At 40.5% G+C, this 25,741-nt stretch overlaps 1 protein-coding gene across 12 annotated transcripts; it reads right to left on the bottom strand.

The window, feature by feature from the left end:
• Positions 1 to 332: 332 nt before the first annotated feature.
• Positions 333 to 25,589, bottom strand: LOC106565016 (RNA-binding protein 39). Of its 12 annotated transcripts, XM_045691361.1 has the most exons (19): positions 25,399 to 25,589; positions 25,179 to 25,300; positions 24,625 to 24,687; positions 24,191 to 24,254; positions 22,581 to 22,694; positions 22,011 to 22,060; positions 21,721 to 21,906; positions 21,210 to 21,275; positions 21,053 to 21,106; positions 20,120 to 20,237; positions 19,726 to 19,884; positions 16,509 to 16,646; positions 12,743 to 12,808; positions 3,038 to 3,242; positions 2,808 to 2,894; positions 2,422 to 2,542; positions 2,138 to 2,243; positions 1,978 to 2,056; positions 333 to 1,093 (listed from the first exon to the last, which is right to left on the bottom strand). In XM_045691361.1, the coding sequence occupies exons 4-19, from the start codon at positions 24,221 to 24,223 to the stop codon at positions 990 to 992; spliced, it is 1,686 nt and encodes a 561-aa protein (XP_045547317.1). In that variant the 5' UTR covers positions 24,224 to 24,254; positions 24,625 to 24,687; positions 25,179 to 25,300; positions 25,399 to 25,589; the 3' UTR covers positions 333 to 989. The 12 variants fall into 12 exon arrangements, with proteins under 12 accessions (XP_045547317.1, XP_045547321.1, XP_045547318.1 ...); XM_045691365.1 differs by lacking the exon at positions 22,581 to 22,694 and having other exon boundaries at positions 25,399 to 25,588; XM_045691362.1 differs by having other exon boundaries at positions 19,732 to 19,884; positions 25,179 to 25,562.
• Positions 25,590 to 25,741: the final 152 nt, after the last annotated feature.

Genomic DNA, 25,741 nt, shown 5'->3' with positions numbered 1-25,741 from the left:
CCAGGCAGACTTTCACACCCGTGCAGTTTTTTGACAGGTCTGATTGATAACAGGAAACATGCCATGCGCCAAGTAAATAAATCTCAATAATGTTGTACATGCGTAGACTTCAGAAATGGAACAAGCAGAAACTTAGAAATTGAATGGTTATAAATGAGGCACCAGGACATTTTTTGCCCAAAACCTGGTTGCCTCTGCCAGGAGGCAAGTGGATGTTCCAGCAAGAACAAATATTACTCAGTTTAATATTATTAAATATTTGTGTGTATATACCACATGGGAGGAGAATAGAAGTGTGCTACAGACAGTATTGAGTAAGTAAAGAAACTGGATGACTTTAAAATACATTTTAATCAAGGTCTATACAAAATCAAATCTTGATTAGAAAACAGATACTGAAAAACCAAATGTCTCTAAATGAGCACAACTGAAATCAGTCATTACGTTTTCAGAGCTCATGGAGCTTAAAACATTGAATAATATTCTGATGTATAATTGAAACTGCAATGTTCGAATTGTATTTCTTCTCCAAAAATAATCAATATCCTCTTTTGTGTCTGGGTGTCTAAGTTATACACTTCAGGGAAAACATGCCCATCAAAGCGATCAAGCACAAGACAATGTATGAACAAGAATACATTTTACAAAAGATAAAATGGTAAATTGTCCAGATCCACCAATAAACTCTTCAGGGACTATAATCCCTTTATTAGACTGGCTGAAACTCCAACACTGTCCAACACTTGGATGTGGCTACGCAAATAAAGCTTTGATTCTTTTTGCCACCAACGCAAGGTAAGTCTCAACAAAAAAAAAAATGTACTGAAAAAAAAATAATAATTCTTACTTCATCTACTAACAAAAGAAAAACATACTGCCATAACTTGCAGGAATGAAAAACAGACCATAGACAAAATGTCAAACTTTTAAAAAGAGAAAATAATCAATTATACAGTGTCCAACAAATCAGTTTGTGTCTCGCTGAGAGATCATCGGCGAGCAGGAGGGATGAGGAGCTGGGTAGCTGTCACAGAATCAGGAAAAAGGTTATGATATGTCGGGAGAGGGACGTATGCCGCTGTGATCATTTTACCTGTGAAGAAAATTACAGTTCAGACAAAACATCTTCATAAACAATGACTCCATCACTGACAATTTACAGTCACCAGCCAGTTCATTAAGTACACCACGTCGGTCCCGAAAACTGATCGCTCCTACATACAGTGAGTCACATTGCCGTGGCTTGCTATATAAAGCATCCAGTTACTTTTGATTGAACGTTAGAATGGGCAAAACGAGGGCCTAAGAGACTAAGCTTGGTATGATGGTAGGTGCCAGCCGAACCGGATCCATTATCTCAGAAACGGCCAGCCTCCTGGGATTTTCACACACGACAAAAGACATTGTCGGCGGCAGTCCTGTGGGTGAAAACAGCTCGATGAGGACGAAGGAGAATGGCAAGAACCGTGTGAGCTAACAGACGGGCCACAAAGGGACAAATAACAGCACAGTACAACAGTGGTGTTCAGAATGGCATCTCGATACACACAAGTTGTCGATCCTTGGGCTATTGCAGCAGAAGACCACACCGGGTTCCCCTCCTATCAGCTAAAATGCACACGTTCACCAAAACTGGACAATTGAGCGGGAAAACATTGCCTGGAATATGACAGCGAGTTCAGTTTACTTGAGTGGCCTGCACAGTCCCCAGACCTCAACCCAATAGAGCCTCTTTGGAATGAGATAGAACAGGCTGTTTGCAGCATGAATGTATCAACATCCAATCTGCAGAAAGTGATGCCATCGCGTCAGCATAGACAAACATCCCTGTGGAATGTTTCCGACACCTAGCACAATGCCCCCCAAAATTCTGGCTGTTCTGGAGACAAAGGGGGGTGCGACACAATACTAGATGGGTGTACCTAATAAACTGTCAGGTGAGTGTATAATTGAGTACCGGTCAGTCAGTTCTCTTACCTGCAAAATATCGACCATGTAATGCGTTTACTGCAGCCATGGCAGCAGGAATGGTTGGACATTTCACATACACGTTGCCCTAAAAAATAAAAAGAATAACTTTAATTTCTATTTAAAACTGCAACCATTACAAAACCATTCAACTACACTTAAGTCTTACTTCAGTGGAATTCTTATCGACGTATATGTGCACAACTCCTCCATGTTTGTTGCATTCCTCAATGACATCATGCTGAATGTCAACATCCCAGCCTGGGTCATCTTCACTGTAAAACCAGATGGGAAATCATCACCCACAAGGGACGAGTGATTGGGACCAGTACTTGGGAACAAATATCATCTTAAGGTCAAAGAAGTCTATAGTTCGTGTACTTTCATCAGCTGACCCCCCTTGGAATACAAAGATGCTGCATTGAACAACTAGATTAACAGTTCAATACTTACGACTGAGGGTTGAACATGTTAGACAGCTGGAAACAGTGTGTAGCAAGTGGCTGGGATGGCAAGTTCATAGCTGTATTCATGTTCATATTCATGTTCATGTTCATAGCAGGATTCATGGCAGCTAAAAAATAAAATAAAAAAGTCAAAATACATCACACTAAACTAAGTGAACTTTATTCATGTTTAATGTGCGTGTCAAGCCAGCCCAGTACTGAAGCCATTCTCACAGACCAGCTCCTCGCATCATATCAACCAATCACAGAGTCTCACTGGCAAAATCAACATATCTAATCAATGCCGGATAAAACCTGCCTTTTACAAATAACTCAGAGAAAACCAGCCATGGCAGTCAGATGGGCTTGTCCAATTGATTAACCTTTTATTACCTGATACAGCAGCCATGGCACCAATAGCAATGGCCCCACTCATCTGTAGGGCTTGCTGTGCGGCTGGAGGAATTTGCAGTCCCGTGCCTGAAAGACATTGAGCTCAACATACGTACTTGTTCACACTTTATAAATCGGTTCTGAAGTGAAACTCAGTATAGAATTTGACGTGATTTAAGTATTATTTCAAGATTCTTTGTAAATACAGGCCCTGGGCTCTCAGGCTTTACCTTCAGCCAGTCTGGCCATGAGCTGCAGACGCCCGGTTGTGCCTAGGTCAATGCCCGTCCTCTCCAGCTCGTCGCTGTCCAGGAATGAACTGGCGGTGGAGGCATCTGTGCGCTCCGTGACATGGCCCACCTTCATGGGCCGGCCGGCCAGCTCAAACCCGTTCAACTGCTCCAGGGCCTTCTTGGCACACTCTGCGTCCGAGAACTAGAGGACACAAATGCCATTTAAATGACTGTTTACATGCACACTAATCAGGGTTTATACAGACAAATTCTTGTTTGTTTTTTTAGGGGTGGATGAGCTTAATATTGCGGAAAGATTGTTGCTTCCGTCAATGTAATTGTCTGCATCATTTCCAATCCCCCATATATTTTTTTGGACCTACCTACCTACATACATACATACAGTGGGGGGAAAAAGTATTTGATCCCCTGCTGATTTTGTACATTTGCCCACTTACAAAGAAATGATCAGTCTATAATTTTAATGGTAGGTTTATTTGAACAGTGAGACAGAATAACAAAAAAATCCAGAAAAACACATGTCAAAAATGTTATAAAATCATTTACATTTTAATGAGGGATATAAGTATTTGACCCCTCTGCAAAACATGACTTAGTACTTGGTGGCAAAACCCTTGTTGGCAATCACAGAGGTCAGACGTTTCTTGTAGTTGGCCACCAGGTTTGCACACATCTCAGGAGGGATTTTGTCCCACTCCTCTGTGCAGATCTTCTCCAAGTCATTAAGGTTTCGAGGCTGACGTTTGGCAACTCGAACCTTCAGCTCCTTCCACAGATGTTCTATGGCATTACGGTCTGGAGACTGGCTAGGCCACTCCAGGACCTTAATGTGCTTCTTCTTGAGCCACTCCTTTGTTGCCTTGGCCGTGTGTTTTGGGTCATTGTCATGCTGGAATACCCATCCACGACCCATTTTCAATGCCCTGGCTGAGGGAAGGAGGTTCTCACCCAAGATTTGACGGTACATGGCCCCGTCCATCGTCCCTTTGATGCGGTGAAGTTGTCCTGTCCCCTTAGCAGAAAAACACCCCCAAAGCATAATGTTTCCACCTCCATGTTTGACGGTGGAGATGGTGTTCTTGGGGTCATTGGCAGCATTCCTCCTCCTCCAAACACGGCGAGTTGAGTTGATGCCAAAGAGCTCCATTTTGGTCTCATCTGACCACAACACTTTCACCCAGTTGTCCTCTGAATCATTCAGATGTTCATTGGCAAACGTCAGACGGGCATGTATATGTGCTTCTTGAGCAGGGGGACCTTGCGGGCGCTGCAGGATTCCAGTCCTTCACGGCGTAGTGTGTTACCAATTGTTTTCTTGGTGACTATGGTCCCAGCTGTCTTGAGATCATTGACAAGATCCTCCCGTGTAGTTCTGGGCTGATTCCTCACCGTTCTCATGATCATTGTAACTCCACGAGGTGATATCTTGCATGGAGCCCCAGGCCGAGGGAGATTGACAGTTCTTTTGTGTTTCTTCCATTCCAACAATCTCACCAACTGTTGTCACCTTCTCACCAAGCTGCTTGGCGATGGTCTTGTAGCCCATTCCAGCCTTGTGTAGGGCTACAATCTTGACCCTGACATCCTTGGAGAGCTCTTTGGTCTTGGCCATGGTGGAGAGTTTGGAATCTGATTGATTGATTGCTTCTGTAGAAAGGTATCTTTTATACAGGTAACAAGGTGAGATTAGGAGCACTCCCTTTAACCTGTTAGGGCTAGGGGGCAGTATTGACACAGCCGGATAAAAAAACGTACCCGATTTAATCTGGTTACTACTCCTGCCCAGTAAATACAATATGCATATAATTATTGGCTTTGGATAGAAAACACCCTAAAGTTTCTAAAACTGTTTGAATGGTGTCTGAGTATAACAGAACTCATATGGCAGGCCAAAACCTGAGAAGATTTCATGCAGGAAGTGGCCTGTCTGAGAAGTAGTGTTTCATCTTGGCTCTTTTTATTGAAGACTCAGGATCTGTGCAATAACGTGACACTTCCTACGGCTTCCATAGGGTCTCAGAGCCCGGGAAAAAGCTGAACGATAGAGGCAGGCACTGGCTTAAACACTATCGCTTTTGGCAAGTGGCCACTCAGAGTACTATGGGCTTAGGCGCGTGCCCGCTTCGACCGAATGCTTTCTTTTCCTTTGTCTGTTTACCTAAACGCAGATTCCCGGTCGGAATATTATCGCTTTTTTATGAGAAAAATGGCATAAAAATGTATTTTAAACAGCGGTTGACATGCTTCGAAGTACGGTAATGGAATATTTAGAATTTCTTTGTCACGAATTGCGCCATGCTCGCCACCCCTATTTACCCTTTAGGATAGTGTCTTGAACGCACGAACAAAACGCCGCTGTTTGGATATAACGATGGATTATTCTGGACCAAACCAACATTTGTTATTGAAGTAGAAGTCCTGGGAGTGCATTCTGACGAAGACAACAAAGGTAATAACATTTTTCTTATAGTAAATCTGACTGATGAGTGCTAAACTTGCTGGGTGTCTAAATAGCTAGCCCTGTGATGCCGGGCTATCTACTGAGAATATTGCAAAATGTGCTTTCACCGAAAAGCTATTTTAAAATCGGACATATCGAGTGCATAGAGGAGTTCTGTATCTATAATTCTTAAAATAATTGTTATGCTTTGTTGAACGTTTATCGTGAGTAATTTAGTAAATTCACCGGCAGTGTTCGGTGGGAATGCTAGTCACATGCTAATGTAAAAAGCTGTTTTTTGATATAAATATGAACTTGATTGAACAAAACATGCATGCATTGTATAACATAATGTCCTAGGGTTGTCATCTGATGGAGATCATCAAAGGTTAGTGCTACATTTAGCGGTGGTTTGGGTTTATGTGACATTATATGCTAGCTTGAAAAATGGGTGTCTGATTATTTCTGGCTGGGTACTCTGCTGACATAATCTAATGTTTTGCTTTCGTTGTAAAGCCTTTTTGAAATCGGACAGTGTGGTTAGATTAACGAGAGTCTTATCTTTAAAATGGTGTAAAATAGTCATATTTATGAAAAATTGAAGTAATAGCATTTCTAAGGTATTTGAATAACGCGCCACAGGAACGCGCCACAAGTGTCCCACCTAGCCCATAGAGGTTAATTATAAAATTGAGGTCCTTGAAAATTGTTGTAAGAGAAAAGTCCAACAAAACTGCTAAGAATAAAGCATTATGCGTTGACATTCACACTATAACATTCTAAAATAAGTCCAAATAAAGTTGCCACTGAAAATACACAGCCTGCATCCATGGCGATTTTTACACCAGTAGATGCTCCAGACAGAAACCATAATTAAAGCTGCAAGCAGCAATGCTGGGGTAGAAGCTATGGGCTCACTGTGCCACCGTCAGGACAAATTGGACACATTGCCCTAAGATAAGATACTTCTGTAATCAATTGAAATAAATTCATTATACATTCCTTATATAAACTGTAACTCAGTAAAATCAGATTTTTTTTTTGTTTACGTTTTTGTTCAGTACAATATGACCCCACTCATGAACACGATGGCGTTCTCCATTTTGCTTCCGATTTGTCTGAAGGTAACCCATACAAACAAATGGAAGTATGGGAGGTAGTTAACCTTTTTGGGACAGACGTTCCGCTAGTGGAACGCCTCACCAATATCCAATGGTAGAGCGTCGCGCGAAAATACAAATACCTCAAAAAAGCTATAACGTAAAAATTTCTCAAACATATGACTATTTTACACCATTTTAAAGACTCGTTAATCTAACCACATTGTCCGATTGTCAGGAGAGTACTCTGCCAAAAATAATCACACAGCCATTTCCAAAGCAAGCATATATGTCACAAAAACCAAAACCACAGCTAAATGCAGCACTAACCTTTGATGGTCTTCATCAGATGACACTCCTAGGACATTATGTTATACAATACATGCATGTTTTGTTCAATCAAGTTCATATTTATATCAAAAACCAGCTTTTTACATTAGCATGTGATGTTCAGAACTAGCATACCCACCGCAAACTTCCGGTGAATTTACTAAATTACTCATGATAAACGTTCACAAAAAACAAATTATTTTAAGAATTATAGATACAGAACTCCTTTATGCAATCGCGGTGTCAGATTTTAAAATAGCTTTTCGGCGAAAGCACATTTTGCATTATTCGCACAGTACTACATAGAGCCATGACTACATGGAACTCTATTCCACATCAAGTAACTGACACTAGCAGTAAAATTAGATTAAAAAAAAAAAAACACCTTATGGAACCTTAATTTTGCTGGACCCCAGGAAGAGTAGCTGCGGATCCATAATAAATACAATATAAATCAAAGGAATCGGGTTTTGAAGTGTCTGTCCTTTATCTAGGATATATAAGAATGCTCAGAAAATGTTTGGTTTTTTGGACACTTATTATAAATATGAACTTCATCGAGCAAAACATACATGTATTGTGTAACATAATGTCCTAGGAGTGTCATCTGATGAAGATCGTCAAAGGTTAGTGCATTATTTAGCTGTGTTTTGGGTTTTTGTGATGCATCTAGTTGCTTGGAAAATGGCTGCGTGATTATTTTTGTCTATGTACTCTAACATAATCTAATTTTATGCTTTCGTCGTAAAGCCTTTTTGAAATCGGAAAATGTGGTTGGATTTACGAGAAGTTTCTTTAAAATTGTGTACAATTTTAGCTGTTTTAGCTGTTTTGATTTTAGCTGTTTTGAATTTGGCGCCCTGATTTTCCACTGGCTGTTGTCAAAATCAATCCCGTTAACGGGATAAGAACGGGAAGGGGTCCCCTAGAGGTTAACCTGTTTGGGATAGGGGGCAGTATTTTCATGGCCGGATAAAAAAAGTACCCTATTTAATCTGGTTACTACTCCTGCCCAGAAACTAGAATATGCATATAATTAGTAGATTTGGATAGAAAACACTAAAGTCTCAAACTGTTTGAATGGTGTCTGTGAGTTTAACAAAACTCAAATGGCAGGCCAAAACCTGAGAAGATTCTATACAGGAATTGTCCTGTCTGACAATTTGTTCTCATTCTAGGGCATCTCTATCAAAAATACAGCATCTCTGCTGTAACGTGACATTTTCTAAGGCTTTCATTGGCTCTAGGAAGGCGCCAGAAAGTGGAATGAGAGCTCTCCAGTCTCTGGGCGAAAAACAGCAGGGGTTTTTGTGAGTGGTCCTTCTGAGAACAATGACACTGGAGCGAGCGTTCACGAGACGACTCCATTTTTTCCTTTCAGTGTTTGAACGAATACAACGTCGCCCGGTTGGAATATTATCGCCATTTTATGAGAAAAATCGCATAAAAATGTATTTTAAACAGCGTTTGACATGCTTCTAAGTACGGTAATGGAATATTTTAAATTTTTTGGTCACGAAATGCGCCGGCGCGTCACCCTTCGGATAGTGACTTGAACGCACGAACAAAACGGAGCTATTTGGATATAACTATGGATTATTTCAACCAAAACAACATTTGTTGTTGAAGTAGAAATCCTGGGAGTGCATTCTGACGAAGAACAGCAAAGGTAATCTAATTTTTCTTATAGTAAATCTGAGTTTGGTGAGGGCCAAACTTGGTGGGTGTCAAATTAGCTAGCCGTGATGGCCGGGCTATCTACTCAGAATATTGCAAAATGTGCTTTCACCAAAAAGCTATTTTAAAATCTGACACCGCGATTGCATAAAGGAGTTCTGTATCTATAATTCTTAAAATAATTTGTTTTTTGTGAACGTTTATCATGAGTAATTTAGTAAATTCACCGGAAGTTTGCGATGGGTATGCTAGTTCTGAACATCACATGCTAATGCAAAAATCTTTTTTTTTTATATAAATATGAACTTGATTGAACAAAACATGCATGTATTGTATAACATAATGTCCTAAGAGTGTCATCTGATGAAGATCAAAGGTTAGTGCTGCATTTAGCTGTGGTTTTGGTTTTTGTGACATATATGCTTGCTTTGAAAATGGCTGTGTGATTATTTTTGGCAGGGTACTCTCCTGACATAATCTAATGTTTTGCTTTCGCTGTAAAGCCTTTTTGAAATCGGACAATGTGGTTAGATTAACGAGAGTCTTGTCTTTAAAATGGTGTAAAATAGTCATATGTTTGAGAAATTTAAGTTATAGCATTTTTTAGGTATTTGTATTTCGCGCCATGTGAATCCACTGGCTGTTGACTAGGTGGGACGCAAACGTCCCACCTTGCCCAGGGAGGTTAAAAGACCTTAGAAAGACAGTGTAGGATAGATATAGGTCTGTAGCAGTTTGGGTCTAGAGTGTCTCCCCCTTTGAAGAGGGGGATGACCGCAGCAGCTTTCCAATCTTTGGGGATCTCAGACAATACGAAAGAGAGGTTGAACAGGCTAGTAATAGGGGATGCAACAAATTCGGCAGTGAATTTTAGAAAGAGAGGGTCCAGATTTTGCAGCTCTTTCAGATCATCAGCTATCTGGATTTGGGTGAAAGAGAACGGGGGAGTCTTGGGCAAGTTACTGTGGGGGGTGCAGGGCTGTTGACCGGGGTAGGGGTAGCCAGTTGGAAAGCATGGCCAGCTGTAGAAAAATGCTTTTTGAAATTGTCAATTATCATGGATTTATCGGTGGTGACAGTGTTCCCCTGCCTTTACAATAGTAAAGGGCTTACATGTGTTCCATATATATACTATTTGTTCCCGGAGAAGGTCAATTTGGGAAATGTATACGTTCCCCGTAACAAATTTGGTAACAGGAAAGGATATATTACAAGTTAAATCAGTTGACAGTGAGCTGTTATGGGTCATATCGTGGGCAGCTGGGAGGAGGTGCTCTTATTCTCCATGGACTTTACCTTAGTGAAATTTGTTGTATTCAGCACGTGACAAACATTTTATTTGATTTAAAGTATGATTTAACTGTCTTTTCTCTTTGCTTATTTGAGCTGTTCTTGCCATAACATGTACTTGGTATTTTACCAAATAGAGCCATCTTCTGTATAACACCCCTACCTTGTCACAAAAACAGATCGGCTCAAAAACATTAAGGAAAGAAATTCCACAGCTGTTAATTGAAATACATTCTAGGTGACTACCTCATGAAACTGTTTGAGAGAATGCCAAGTGTGCAAAGCTGTCATCAAGGCAAAGGGTGTCTACTTTGAAGAACTGAAAATATATATTTTGATTTGTTTAACACTTCTTTGGTTGCTACATGATTCATGTGTTATTTTATAATTTTTATGTCTTCACTATTATCGTCAAAATAAAGAAAAAACCTTGAATGAGGAGGTGTCCAAACTTTTGACTGGTACCGTGTGTGTGTGTGGGTATTATCAATTCTAGCCTAGTTAGTCAAAGCTGCCTGAAAAAAAAGAGGGGTCACATGTTGATAAACTATTTCTTCACATTATACGCGCAGCAATGCACACGGCATTAGGCTACACGCGAATGTTTGTTCCATAATGCAATTAGCAGGGAAACACCATTGTGAGAGGTTTCACGTGACAGATGAATATATGCAACAACTAGCATGGGTTGCTAATATGAATAGGATTGTGCCTTTGGCTAATGGACAACAAAAGAAAGTTGATATGAAAACCAATAGAACATGAGAGAAAAAGACTTAACCTGTTGGGTCTAGGGGGCAGCATTTGCACGTCTGGATAAAAAAAATGTACCCGATTTAATCTGGTTACTAATCCTACCCAGTAACTAGAATATGCATATACTTATTATATATGGATAGAAAACACTCTAAAGTTTCCAAAACTGTTTGAATGGTGTCTGTGAGTATAACAGAACTCATTTGGCAGGCAAAACCCTGAGACATTTTCTGACAGGAAGTGGATACCTGATGTGTTGTATTGACTTTAAACCTATCCCATTGAAAAACACAGGGGTTTAGGAATATTTTGGCACTTCCTATTGCTTCCACTAGATGTCACCAGCCTTTACAAAGTGTTTTGAGTCTTCTGGAGGGAGATCTGACCGAACAAGAGCCATGGAACGGTGATGTCCCATTAGACACCTGGCGCGCTAGTTCATGTTGGGTACCCTCGTTCCAATACGTTATAAAAGAGTATGCATTCGTCCACCTTGAATATTATTCATGTTCTGGTTAAAAAGGCCCTAATGATTTATGCTATACAACGTTTGACATGTTTGAACGAACGGAAATATATTTTTTCCCCTCGTTCATGACGAGAAGTCCGGCTGGCTTACATCATGTGCTAACGAGACGGAGATTTTTGGACATAAATGATGAGCTTTTTTGAACAAAACTACATTCGTTATGGACCTGTGATACCTGGAAGTGACATCTGATGAAGAGAATCAAAGGTAATGGATTATTTACATAGTATTTTCGATTTTAGATCTCCCCAACATGACGTCTAGTCTGTATCGCAACGCGTATTTTTCTGGGCACAGTGCTCAGATTATTGCAAAGTGTGATTTCCCAGTAAGGTTATTTTTAAATCTGGCAAGTTGATTGCGTTCAAAAGATGTAAATCTATAATTCTTTAAATGACAATATAATATTTTACCAATGTTTTCTAATTTTAATTATTTAATTTGTGACGCTGACTTGACTGCCGGTTATTGGAGGGAAACGATTTCCTCAACATCAATGCCATAGTAAAACGCTGTTTTTGTATATAAATATCAACTTGATAGAACTAAAAATGCATGCATTGTCTAACATAATGTCCTAGGAGTGTCATCTGATGGAGATTGTAAAAGGTTAGTGCATCATTTTAGCTGGTTTTATGGTTTTGGTGACCCTGTCTTTGACTTGACAAAACATTACACACAACTCTTGTAAATGTACTGTCCTAACATACTCTAAATTTATGCTTTCGCCGTAAAACCTTTTTGAAATCGTAAAACGTGGTTAGATTAAGGAGATGTTTATCTTTCAAATGGTGTAACATAGTTGTATTTTTGAAAAATTTGAATTTTGACATTTATTTGGATTCAAATTTGCCGCTCTTGAAATGCACCTGCTGTTGATGGAGTGCACCACGGGTGGCACGCTAGCGTCCCACCTAGCCCCAAGAGGTTAATGGTATATGGAAATCTTTATAAAATAATTGCCAAGACATTTGGTTGGATTTTGGCTAGGCTACTTTGAAGTAGCCAAAACTACATACGAGTCATGTCTTAAAACATTTAGGTTACAAACAATTAAGTATATGTTAAAAATGCATACTGCCTCCAGCTCATTTAAAAGTAATGTGACTTGCTGAAGCCTGCCTAGCTGCCTAAGCTCTTGACTAGTGAATGGGAAGCGCACTTCAATTGCCAGTTGAGAATGTTTTAATTTTTTTAAGTAGCTCTTAAAAAAAATAATAATAATAATAATTGATTGCCTTCAGAATTGTTGCCCAATGATTGGCCTTATTAAAGCACGTTTCACTCCACCAGCAACAAATTGCAGTTTGAGCTCTATCAGCAGCTCTCATGCTACATCACTGGTATTTCATATCAATGAATATGCAAAAATACATTTACATTACTTCGCAATGGGATTTAGATCTTTTGGGCAACTTGATTAATCTGCTTTATATTATATTTTATCGTCCAAAAGCCGGATATTACCGGCTAACGGAAACCCTGGTGTGCATGTAAACGAGCGGATTTAAGTTAATAGAGGAAAATAATAGATTGACTGGATTTAGTGTGATACTTACAGTGATGAAGCCATATCCTTTAGATCTTCCAGTCTCACTGTCCATCATGAGCTGAATACTCTCAATCTGGTGAAAAGACATGGATAACAGATTAAAATCTGCATAGCACTGATATATTGTAGCCCTACAATATTTTTGCAGACAGTGAGTGAGTTATATTAACTTACAACAATGACTTGGCCTACTGTTAACAAATCTACACACCGGCCAACCTTGAAGTATTTTTATCAGTACCACTTCAGCCCCGGCCCTGGACCCCATGACGGCACACGTGCGACACCCACACTGCTCAAATCATAGGCAAATGCTATTTTTTTGCCTATTAATGCCATGTTGGCCAGTAGGAATGGTAGGCTATAGACTTATGGGTCCTTGGTAATTGGCTGCTCTTCAGTAGCTAACTAGAAATATGTTTAAATGTACAAATCAGGGCTCTCCCTAGGATTTTCTGACAAGGTGGTGCTGATGTAGGCCTAAGGTTGGGTTAGAGGGGAGGTCAGGAAGGGGTCCGTCAACTTTCCCCTCAGGAGGTTGGTGCATTTAAAAAATATTTTTTAAACCTGTAACTGCCATTTCCTGAAAGAGTCTGAAATTACAACAAACACATGAACACAAAGTCGTGTTTGATCAAAAATGAAATCGAGGTGGTCTCAATGACACTTTGCATTTTATAGGTTACATTTAAGGTTAATCATTCCAATTAACAGGTGTTTTTATGTGGATAGTCTAGCAAAATTGTACACTGGCTTCTTAACTATGTTTGGGGAGAAAATACTGAATAATTCAATTACCAGATGAAATGTAGTAGTCCAGCCTCTACAGGATCGCTGTCCCCCTGCAGGACGGTTGAGCTAACGTGCACTAATGTGATTAGCATGAGGTTGTAAGTAACAAGAACATTTCCCAGGACATAGACATATCTGATTTCAGCAGAAAGCTTAAAATTCTTGTTAATCTAACTGCACTGTCCAATTTACAGTAGGTATTAGTGAAAAAATACCATGCTATTGTTTGAGGAGAGTGCACAGTTATGAACTTGAAAATGTATTAATAAACCAATTAGGCACATTTGGGCAGACTTGATAGAACATTTTGAACAGAACGCAATGGTTCATTGGATCAGTTTAAGAATTTGCACATACACTGCTGCCATCTACTGGCAAAATCTAAATCGCGCCTAAACTGGAATACATTGCGATCTTTGTCTTGCATTTCAAAGATTAAAGAAAATGATCTTTTACTAGATCAAACGCGTTGTATTCTCCTACATTAAATTCACATTTCCACAAACTTCAAAGTGTTTCCTTTCAAATGGTATCAAGAATATGCATTTCCTTAATTCAGGTCCTGAGCTACAGGCAGTTAGATTTGGGTATGTTATTTTAGGCGAAAATTAAAGGGTCCAATCCTTAAAGGTTTTAACTTACTGTAGGTTATTTGGAATATGAAACTGAACTAGGCCTATATGAGCTTGTTTCAGAGAGCCACCCCTGACCTAATCCAAGTTGGGTATGATTACTAAGCTACCATTCATTCAACATGTTTTGTTGTCATTGGTGATCTGACTGTTATCATATAATTTGAAGCCTGCTGTTGACATACAGCTATATCAATAGGAGAGATCAAGAAATGATTCATTAACAGACAAAGATTAGTAGGCCTTAAATAACTTTCTGTGAAGGACGGTATTAGCAGAAAAGCTCCCGTGGCCACATCTGTATCCATCCACACTACCTTGCTCGTCAACGCGCTTGCACCTACTACCGTTGGCGATCAAAGCATGTGCGGGCAGGAAAGTGTTCGCGCTTAGTTGACTTAACGCTGTCGCTAACTACCTTGTCCGTAACGACACCTTAGCTAAGGAGCTCACTACAAAAGTGGTTGTGTGCTTGACTAACACTTAGGGCAGGGGGCAGTATTTTGACGTCCGGATGAAAGGCGTGCCCGTAGTAAACTGCCTGCTACTCAGGCTCAGAAGGTAGGATATGCATATTATTAGTAGATTTGGATAGAAAACACTGAAGTTTCTAAAACTGTTTGAATGATGTCTGTGAGTATAACAGAACTGATATGGCAGGCAAAAACCTGAGAAAAATCCAACCAGGAAGTGTGGAAATCTGAGGTTTGTAGTTTTTCCAAGTGATTCTCTATCCAATACACAGTGACTTAGGGTTCATTTTGCACTTCCTAAGGCTTCCACTAGATGTCAACAGTCTTTAGAACATTGTTCAATGCTTCTACTGTGAATATTGAGAGAACAAGAGGTCCTGGAGTCAGATGACAGAATGACATGGCCTCAGTGGCGCGCGTTGCCGTGAGAGTTAGCTCTGTTCCTTTTCTTTTTTGAAGACAAAGTAATCGTCCGGTTGGAATATTATGGAAGATGCATGATAAAAACATCCTAAAGATTGATTCTATACATCGTTTGACATGTTTCTACGAACTGTAATAATTTTTTTGACTTTGTCTGAACTTAATGTGCGAGCACTAGCGCATTTGGAGTACTCGACCGAACGTGCGAACAAAAAGGAGGTATTTGGACATATACATGGACTTTATAGAAACAAATGAACATTTATTGGGGAACTGGGATTCCTGGGAGTGCATTCTGATGAAGATCAAAGGTAAGTGAATATTTATATTTCTGAGTTTTGTTGACACCACAAAATGGCGGGTTTGGTTTCGTGTCTGAGCGCCGTACTCAGATTATTGCAAAGTGTACTTTCGCTGTAAAGTTTTTTTTAAATCTGACACAGCGGTTGCATTAAGGAGAAGTGTATCTATAATTCTTTGAATAACAGTTGTATATTTTATCAACGTTTATGATGAGTATTTCTGTAAATTGATGTGCTCGTTCACCAGAAGTTTTGGGAGGCAAAACATTTCTGAACATTACACGCCAATGTAAAATGGTGTTTTTGGATATAAATATGAACTTTATCGAGCAAAACATACATGTATTGTGTAACATGAAGTCCTATGAGCGCCATCTGAGAAATATCAAAGGTTAGTGATTAATTTTAGCTGTATTTCTGGTTTTTGTGATGCCTCTCCTTGCTTGGAAAATGGCTGTGGTTTTTCTTGTATAGGTGCTGTCCTAGCATAATCTAATGCTATGCTTTCGCCGTAAAGCCTTTTTGAAATCGAACGTGGTTGGATTAACGAGAAGTGCATCTTTAAAATGGTGTAAAATAGTTGTATTATGAGATTTTGGTTGTTTTGAATTTGGCACCCTGCTATTTCACTGGCTGTTGGCAGTGTGTCCCGCAGGTGGGACGCTAGCGTCGCACCTCCCCCAGAGGTTAAACATTTTGTTCTACATTTTTCCTCACAGTGGTATCAACAGACAAAGTGGTGAGCTGCCATCCAGCTTGAGGGAGGAAAATAATACTATGACTACGGTTCGGAGCAGAGAGCTAGATTTTTTTCTCCTCGTCCAAGTCCTCTGATTGGCTCAGTGCCATCTTCAGACGGTTGAGTCAAAAACCACAATGTGCCAACTAAAAGCCTATTTTGCATATTTTTAGGGTCGTTTTTCATATCAGCGTGCTTTGACCTGAAATTGCATGCATGGTACGCAAAATGCATCCAGGTTGGCATGTCTGAGTGTGATGAGTAGATTATGATTTTTCCCTTATGTTAGTCTGCAAATGTGATAGACGCATGGAATGCTTTATTATAAAAGGTGATTTGTGTGTGGAGAAACAGCTTCCCCAAACTTGAAACAAATGCACCACCTATGGGTACATTGTACAACAGCTCTCACCCTTCCAAAAGGCTCAAAAATTCCTCTCAGCATCTCCTCTGTGATGTTAAAGTGTAAGGATCCGACGTAGAGCCTCATCGGGCCAGCGTTGCCCTTCTGCAGGTTGTTGGCCATGGCAGCAGCCCTGTTTTTTTCAGCCTAGAAAGAACACACACAAAGTGACCGTAGGGAAATGGTGCAAAACGCCTCAGGCTGTTAAAATAAAGGCTGTCGAATGATTTAAATAATTAAGTCAAGTTAAGCACATGGTTTTCTATAGTTAACTATGAATAATTTACATTTTTCCAATTTGACCCTAATCAAAAAGGTTTCAATTGAAAACATTCCATTGAGTTGTATAACCTATTCTAAAACATCTAAGGCAGGTCTGATTTAAAAGTTAATGTAAAATATCATAGATCTTGCCTAGGCTACTTTGTATCCATGTTCAAGATAAACTAACCACAAGCTGCTAATGCATTAGAATTTGGATCATTTCAAAATATTTTGACCTGAACTACAACAAAAACGAACTAGTTCTGTTTTGATTAAAATCATTGTGGGAAATTAGTGTTGAATCTAGTCATTCAGCCAAGGCATTCTAAACATTCTCATTTGGATCGCTAGCTAATGTTAGCATAACTGACTAGCTACTTCTGTGCAAATCAAGTTTTTGCTGTTTCCTAAAGAACTGCCAGAGAAGGTGTTTATGGTTGAACTTTCTGTACGTTTTCCTTCAAATTTGTGGCTGAGGTGCATGCATAGTGGATGGTTTCAGCACCACAAGTAGGGTGTCCACCCACTCTGCCCAGAGTTGGTGAAAACTCACTTTAGTGATGAAATTTCACTTATGTTAGAAAATACATTTTACCAAGACAAATGTGATTATTCATGTTCAGAAACATTCCGAGGGGCCTTTCTCAAACATATTAACATTATATCCAAAAAAAAAATCGTATTTAGCATAACACGAGCTGAATTAAATGTAAAAGGCGGTGAAAATGAATCGCTTGTGTCCGCTGACATTTCACAGAGGTACGCTTGTTATTGTGAGAAATCGTCGAGGAATAACCAGCATTTCTAATTAGTATCTAAAATGTATACTAAAATATGAAAACATTACATCTTGTCTCAAAATCGATATTACCTCTATATTAGGGATGCGAGCACTTAAACGAAATTGGGATCCTGACGATAAGAAAAATCCCTAATGGAAAATTATATTTGGTGGGTTTTCCCACACAAAATTAAAATCAGTGCAGCCGATTCTCTCTCATCGCTAATGATACAAGTGCGCCTGAGCAGTCGGTTGCGTGTAGAATATCCTAGCCTATTCATTAACGATAGGCCCTGCTTTGCTGAAGTTGCAAGACAAGAAATTGCTAAATACAGCATTCCATTGCAAGATAGTTTTTGATTTCCAATAGGATGAGTGAACTGTTCCGACTCCGTCTGCCTGGTGGCCGACCTGCCTATACTGTGCCCCTCCTCTCTCTCCGTCCCTCGCTAGCTCACTATGAAAGATGCAAGTGTTTGTGTTCTCGTAAGTATGGCAACTAAATCAGTCTCCTTCTTACCAAAAATACTGAATCTTACGAGTCAATTCAGGGCCAGCCCGCCAATTAGGCAGGGGTGGCGTTTTTAGCTAAAATGACTGACATAAAACCTAAATTCTGCCCAAAAATAATGATAATTTCTCTCACCCAGCGGCATATGTGCCTGTGGAAATCAGCAGACTCTTACAAGATTACAAGAAGAAATCTAGGGCCTCCCGAGTGGCGCAGTGGTCTAAGACACTGCTTCGCAGTGCTAGCGATGCCACTAGAGATCCTGGTTCGAGTCCAGGCTCTGTCGCAGCCTGGGGAGACCCATGGGGCGGCGCACAATTGGCCCAGCGTCGTCTGGGTTAGGGGAGGGTTTAGCCGGCAGGGATGTCCTTGTACCATTGCGCTCTAGCGACTCCTGTGCCGGGCACAATGCTGACACAGTCGCTAGATGTAGTGTTTCCTCCGACACATTGGTGCGGCTGGCTTCCGGGTTAAGCGGGCATTGTGTCAAAAATCAGGCTTGGCTGGGTTGTGTTTCAGAGGACGCACAGCTCTCGACCTTCGCCTCTCCCGGGTCCGTACGGGGTTGCAGCGATGGGACAAGACTAACTACCAATTGGATACCACAAAATTGGGGAGAAAAAGGGGTAAAAAAAACAATTTAAAAAAGAAAAGAAATCTGTAGGTCAGTTGTTAAACAAGTATTTCTTTTCATTTTTATAAATGACATACTGCAATTCACATAGTTGCAAACACTTAATTCTTTCACAAATTTACCTGATGTTGTTCCATTTCTTCTCGTAACATGGACCCAGAACTTAATTGAGCATCGGTTCTGTTTATTTAAGAGACACAGTTTTCCATGCGAAAAAAAACCTGCTAAATCACAAAATGTGTTTGATTTTATATTTAACCATTCATTTATTGTAGGATATTTGGCCTTTTTTACTTAATTTCTGTTTTAATTAAATACATAATTTGAAGAACAAACTGTGACAATTCATATCTTGCAGTAAAATGCTTTAAGAGACAAGTTTAATGTTAAAAGGTAATGTTCTTACTTAAATTGTCCTGATCATATAGGCCTAGGCGATATCCACCCAAAATAGAATTTATGAATTCAGTATGTTCTATAATTTAAATTGTAAACAATAGCACAACAATTTTTTTCAATCTGGAAGGTAAACTCAAAGTATTCAATTTCACGGTGTATTTCGGATGGAATCGATGCATTAGAATGTACCAAAGACCAAAATAGAGCTTTTTTTCTTTCAAAAAAATAATAATTTTTTACCACATTTTGTCTCTGGCCTACATTTTTCTGACCATCCTACAAGGGTACGAACTCCAATAACTTTTGAACGGATTATGATAGAGACATGCTGTTTGGACCATTGGTTTTCTTAAAGGAGTATCTACACAAATAACATTATTTTACCCATTGGGCAAAAGAAGAGTTTTTGAATGGACACCCTACCACAAGAAAGACTGACAGCTCTACTGCAGCTGCATGTTGCGCTCAAATGGGGGCGTTCGGGGGGAAAAAAGACATTAGGAAAAAAATTGGCGCAATTAAATTAACATTTTAAGGCATGAACATTTCAAAAGTTAACTACAATTCATCAATTCACTTTGACAGTTCTAGTTAAAATAAATAGAAAATGTAAAATCCATGTGAGATGATTACTGACCATTACCTGCGAGGCCTGAACAATGATTGGCACCCCCAGAAGTCGCTGACCAGACAATCCTATAGCCAGCGGCACAGAGTTGGCCTCCACAAACTCAATGTAAGCTATCCCCTTCGACCTCCTCGAATTTCTGTCAGAGATCATGCGCACATCTCTCACCTTGAAAATGAACAAAAATAATCTGTTTTCGAATGGATGGTTTAGGCATAAGAGAAAAAGACATTGCTAAATCCATTGGTCTTGGTGGCTGTGATAAGTCAAAAATAAGAATTTGCACCAGGTGCAACACCCATCTTCTCAAAATAAAATGAAATATTGCACACGTCACACCTGGCGCAAACACCAAACTTTTTTCAGCAGGAATGACAATGACATTACAAGCAGAGATACTCACTTTTCCCACTGCAGAGAAGAACTCTTCCAGGTCTCGTGGACGGATTCTGGCTGCCAGCTGCATGCAAAACACAGTGCGAGCATCCCTTTCCTCTGGAGTCAGGTTGTCAATTGGCTGCCTGTAGAAACAAAGCATTGACTTACTCTGAGATAAACCCATTTTTTGTCTTTCACAGTGGCCTCAATCTTTGAGAAAAGCACGTGTATTTTACTATATTTGGCCATCAAAATGGTCATCGAGAACAAAAATCATGTGCCAGCTACTCTTCAAGTTTTGGGCAAGTCTACTATGGGCCAAACGTCCCCTCCCTTTTTGAATCGCAGTCTGGTGACAGGTGTTAAGATACCATATGTTACATAACTGTCCGCAAAGTATTATCAAAATGGTAAGCCTACTTTGTCGAGCAAGGGTACACAAGCTTTAAAAGTGGAATGTCAACCTGATTGAGTTACGATGCGTCTTCTCTAAAGTAGGTAGGTAAGAGAGGTAGGGCCACAGATTGCACACTACCACGATACACATCCTACACCTAGGGGGAAATGGCTGCTGAGGACAGGAAAAGAAGCTCTGTGGGATGCACGGGCAAGGGAGATTAACAAGCTAATCAGCTGAACAAGTGATCTCCCGACCCGCGGGGCTTTTGATTTTGTGTCTTTTGTTTGACGCCCTTTTGGAGTTCGATTTGTTATTTGTTTGTCACCAACTGAACATAAATGACACGCTTGGGCTGGCTGACCACGGAGTCACATCAGAGCTGTCCCCCTAGATCCCTGGTATGCAAACCCGCGGTCCCCAGGCACACACCCCCAACACTGTCCACACAATCATACTTTCGTGTTAATGCACACTGTCAGGTTGCAGAGGAAATAGGCAAACTTAAGTCCCCTAGACAAAGTGAGTATAGCGCAACAGTAAGGTTGTTTTAACACTTACCTCACAGGACTCTTCTCTTTCTTGAAAGGGCTTCGGCTTCTGGAACGCCTTCGGCTGAAAGAAAGGGCTCCATTAGAATCTATATGAGTTGATTCATTGCAGCATCACACAGCACAAAACTACCCACACAAACGGCAGAAAATAGTGTAATAGAAACCTTAGCTTGATGACAGGTGGAGGGCCAATCTTCCCTCTGGAACCACCGTTAAATTTCGGCCCAGAGCTGCGATTGAAAACAAGGTTTATCTCAGTACCTAAGGCCACTACTACTGATCTCATAAGGGGGATAAGGCACTCCAGGAATTAAATTGTGCCAGTCAAGACACTGCAGGCAGGAGTAGGAGGGTTGTTATTTGTTTATTTGGATTCCCATTAGCTTTTGCAGAAACTACTCTTCCTGGGGTCCAAAATAAACAGTGGTTTTGGGGTCCATGTGATGGCACTTGCCTTTCAAAACACTTAGCCTAATCAATCTCTTCACTTGAACAAAACCCTTTAACCTGCAAACCTAAACGTTCCACATCTTGTCTCAACTACTGATAAAAAGCAATGCCTTAATTGTCCATTTGAACTGGAGCTGAATGCGAACGAGACGCTCACATTTTCCTATACAGACTGGAGTGATGCAGACTCAAGGGAAATGCTGACACCAGATGAGGCATACATACAAGGTAGTCTTGTGGTCCCTGTAGCGGCCGCTGCGCTCCCTGCTCCGAGTGCGGCTCCGGCGCCTCTCCTTGCTGCGGCTCCGCTTTCGCTCGCGGCTGCGGCTCCTCTTGTGGTCATGGCTCTTCTTGCGATCACGGCTCTTGCTTCTCTTCCGGTCTTTGCTTCGGCTCCTGCTCTTCTTTTTCCTGCGGAAAGAGAATGACTCAATGTAAGGCAGATCAATAAACACATAGAATAAATACATTTGGGTGAGTGTTGATTGTTACCAAAGCATGTCTGTTTCACTTACTTCTTGCTGCGTTCCTCATGGCCATTGGGACTACTGGGCTTGATCTCATCCTAAGCAGGGCCAATAGAAGAACAGCATAAGGACGAAGAGGCAACATTTCAAGTTGTCAGTATCAAGGTGTGGGAACAAGAGAAAATATAGTTTAAAAAAAGTATTCATACAAAAGTTAAGACAGATCTACAGGTAGGTTATTTTAATGACTGTCTACCAGCCCCCCCCCCCCAATCATAAATGTTGATTACTCATGTTGCATAAAATCACTGAGTACTATGAGTACTAACACATAACCTAAATCTCAGGTGCATGTCTTCAGCAGCCCCATCAGGATCATCACCAAGGCTATTCTTTGCCTAACATGCTGACCACACCGCTCAGGTCGCGTGCACGAGCGTTGCAAAATAAATTTACACATACATGTTACTCAATTATTGTGGCCAGACGCTAAAATAGAAACAGGTTCTATTTGTGATGCTCAACACGCTGCAAGTCCAGCCTCACCCATCTCCTCATTGGTTTTTAAGAGCATATACCCACGTCCCAGCAACCCCATTGGTGTTCAGGAGCATTTACCCACGTGGGTGATTGAAAGATGAACTGACGTCCACACTTCAGTCGGTTGTAGTAATGCACCGTAAAGTTGGTTGCTAACCACCACATTAAAGCCCAATGAAGTAAAAAAGAAGCCTGAGGAAGGAGGAGAGATTACGAGAAAGGAATTTTGTTTACCATTTTATCTGTGGATTAATTGTCTGAGTAGAGGACCTTGTGCATTTCAGGTAAAATAACCCAATGTTTATATCCCAGGACAAATTAGCTAGCAACAGCAAGCTAGCTAAATCGCCATAGATGTTTAATGCTTTGCGACCTGTCCCCAAATGAATATAGTTGGTTCAGTTTGTTTTGATATTTCAACCTGCGTGTCCTGATCGTGTCTGGTGTGGAGGTACAAAATCAACATGCGTGTGTCCGGTTTGGTCAGCATGTAAGACCAATGCGCCCATGCTAGCAGTGAGACAGATCGATTTCCAGTGGGGGGGGGGATGCCATTCTAGTGATCTCCACCCAGTTTCATTTTGTGGACTGTAAGAGCTTGCCCTGAAGCAAACAGGGATTCACACTGCTTAGCAATACTGACTTCATGATTAAATATAAGATGAGTTATACGAAATTCCTTAGTTGGTGCTGTAGCCAGCAGCATAGACGAGTTCCATGTTTCCTACAGTTTGTACTTAGTGCTATCAAATTTAGCCTTTACATAAAACAGTGGCAAATATAATGGACTTATGGGGAAATAAACATTTGTGAATGAGCATGCAAAAATAATTACATTCTGGTCAACCATGGAGAAAATGCTATTTTGCGTTAAACAGGTTATGTCAAATAACTTCGTGAAAGCAGCATGACGACAAAATCCACACATTCTCTCTCACTAGAATGAAAAATAAGAGTAAACATTGTGAACGGACCTGCTTCCTCTACTTAACCACACACCTCATTTACTGAAGGTAAAGGACATACAATCATGTATTTCAATAATGTGTCAGCTTACCAAACCTTTATCATTACAGAGGCAGACAGAGTCAACCATGTGGAACAACCACAACATGCATACAAATAACTGACTACCGTCTCCATGGTACGTCTTTTAAATGAAAGGAACTGTCTTCTCAAACAGGCCCGGTCAGCATTTGTGTTTTTCCTAATCGACCGGGCTAACGCTCTGCAATCTGTCACAAAGCAGCGTAATGGCTATATGTGAGGTGAAACAGTCAGAAGACTTGAACTAACATTACAATTGTCTGTAATTTAGGCTAAAATAGGGAATCTATTCTGAACACCTCACATACAGCCCTGGATTCTACTTTGTGACAAACTCCTCAGACATGTGACAAGAATTGTTTGACAGCTGTCAAATTCTTGGTTACCACCCTCATGAGCATAAGATTCACCCAAATGAAAGGTATTGCGCATTAGCAATGGGTTTCGCATTGCCCATGCATAAAAAGTTAGCCCAGTTGATAAAATATTGGAGAATGCCAATTGGGCCTGATCAAGAACCCAGTTCCTAAATTAAATGTTATTTTGCATCCACTGCATTCGCCTTGAAGACTGGCCATTCGATGACCACAATTATGTTACCAAGGGGACCACAGTACAGCAATACATTGGGCAATTACTACCTTCATTTTTTGACAGATCACACTGGAATTCATGGAAGTAGAGGTGAGATATCGTTAGGCAAGTCTACAAAAAGAGATAGATGGGCGTTTATTCATAGTCTCAAAAGGAACTGCAGCATCACATCAGAAACACATAGAATAAGCTACTAGAAATATAGGGTCTGGGGCAAAGTGGTGACATAGGCCATCAAAGTATTTACAATAAGGTGCATTAAAATCACAAACGTATTGCCTGGGCCTGTCTGACATTAGACACTGACAAAAATATTTTTTTGAAACAGCAAAATACTAAAATATTTTATTCCAGCGTTCATCGTGGGGTCATTTGGAAAACGCCCCTGGTGTTAAAAGGAATGGTTTTGTTGCGATATGGACACAGTATTTACAATACAGTGCATTACAAATCACAAACAATACCTTAGGCCAAAACCCACCTTTCTATACGGAGCCTCAAGCATTGCTTCTATATCAAAGTCATCAGCCATGATGATGGAGCACTAAAGGGGAAGATAAACATAATTTGAACACATCATTAACGTTAGCTACAACACGTCATACGAGAACCGTGTATTTCCACCCCGTTGATGCAAGAGTTTATTCTGCATTCATTGTACCACAACCTGCTAGCTAGCCAACACATGCTTGTTAACGGAATGTTAGCTAGTTAACAGGTAAGCTTCAGTTCACCCCGCTAAATATGAGCGGTCTGTGTGTCTACCATACCGGCTTGTCCATATGAGATGATTGGTTGGGTAACATGTTCACTTGACCACGTTAGCTAGCTAGTTACCTAGCGTTAGGTAGCACATAGATGAACACGGGAGGTAGCGAGGTAACTAACGCTAGCTAGCTAACGTTACCTAGCTAGCTATGACCACACACGAAGTAGCAAGCTAGCTAGGCAACTATAATGCTATGCAAGAAAACTATCTGGCTAACAATTACTATACAACGTATTAAGAAAGACAATGTTCAGGCATTAATGTACCTGAAAAATGTTGTTTCTTCTCAAACAAGACGGACTCCTGAGGGTTTCTTGTTGCGTTTTCTTGTTGCCACAAACTAGCTAACGTTAGCGAGTAGGCCTCTAGTCGTTTTCCTTCCGCGTTGCTAATAGCAAACAAACAATAGCTACATGTAACTTCAAATGTGGGTTTTGATACCCCAAAGCAGTAGATACTGTGTAAACAGACAACAATTTAAATAACCTTGATGTGCTGAGAAAAATGTATGCGAGTTCGAAAATACTGTTGCTGCGTCTTGTTCCCCGCGCTCATCTAATGGCGCATGCTGTAAAGAATCCGTGGTCGCGTTCCAGGCTGACTATATTCAAAGATTGTCTATTCTAATGAAAAGATATTCGGGTGACCACTTTAACAATGGAAATACATGTCCTCAAAGATGGAAGGCAGGCGGGAGGAGGCGAGGTCAGGTGGGACCATTCTAGCCAATGAGAGGGCAGATACGTGTGTGAACGATAAGCTATATACAAGCTGTGTTTCACTTAGGTTTACCTGGCGGGACGTTTTGATAACCGTGTAAATCTCTCTA

Source organism: Salmo salar, chromosome ssa12, assembly GCF_905237065.1.
Source record: "Salmo salar chromosome ssa12, Ssal_v3.1, whole genome shotgun sequence".
NCBI classification, from domain to species: Eukaryota; Metazoa; Chordata; class Actinopteri; order Salmoniformes; family Salmonidae; genus Salmo; species Salmo salar.
This window is presented reverse-complemented; position numbering and strand designations above follow the sequence as displayed.

What these genes read in the sequence shown, in the direction of transcription:
- LOC106565016 (XM_045691361.1), bottom strand. Translation starts at nt 24,223, where the DNA reads ATGAATTCCAGTGTGATCTGTCAAAAAATGAAG. An exon ending in CCACCTGTCATCAAGCTAAG is followed by an intron (nt 21,107 to 21,209) that starts GTTTCTATTACA and finishes CCTTTCTTTCAG; the next exon opens with CCGAAGGCGTTCCAGAAGCC. An exon ending in TCTTCTCTGCAGTGGGAAAA is followed by an intron (nt 19,885 to 20,119) that starts GTGAGTATCTCT and finishes TTCATTTTCAAG; the next exon opens with GTGAGAGATGTGCGCATGAT.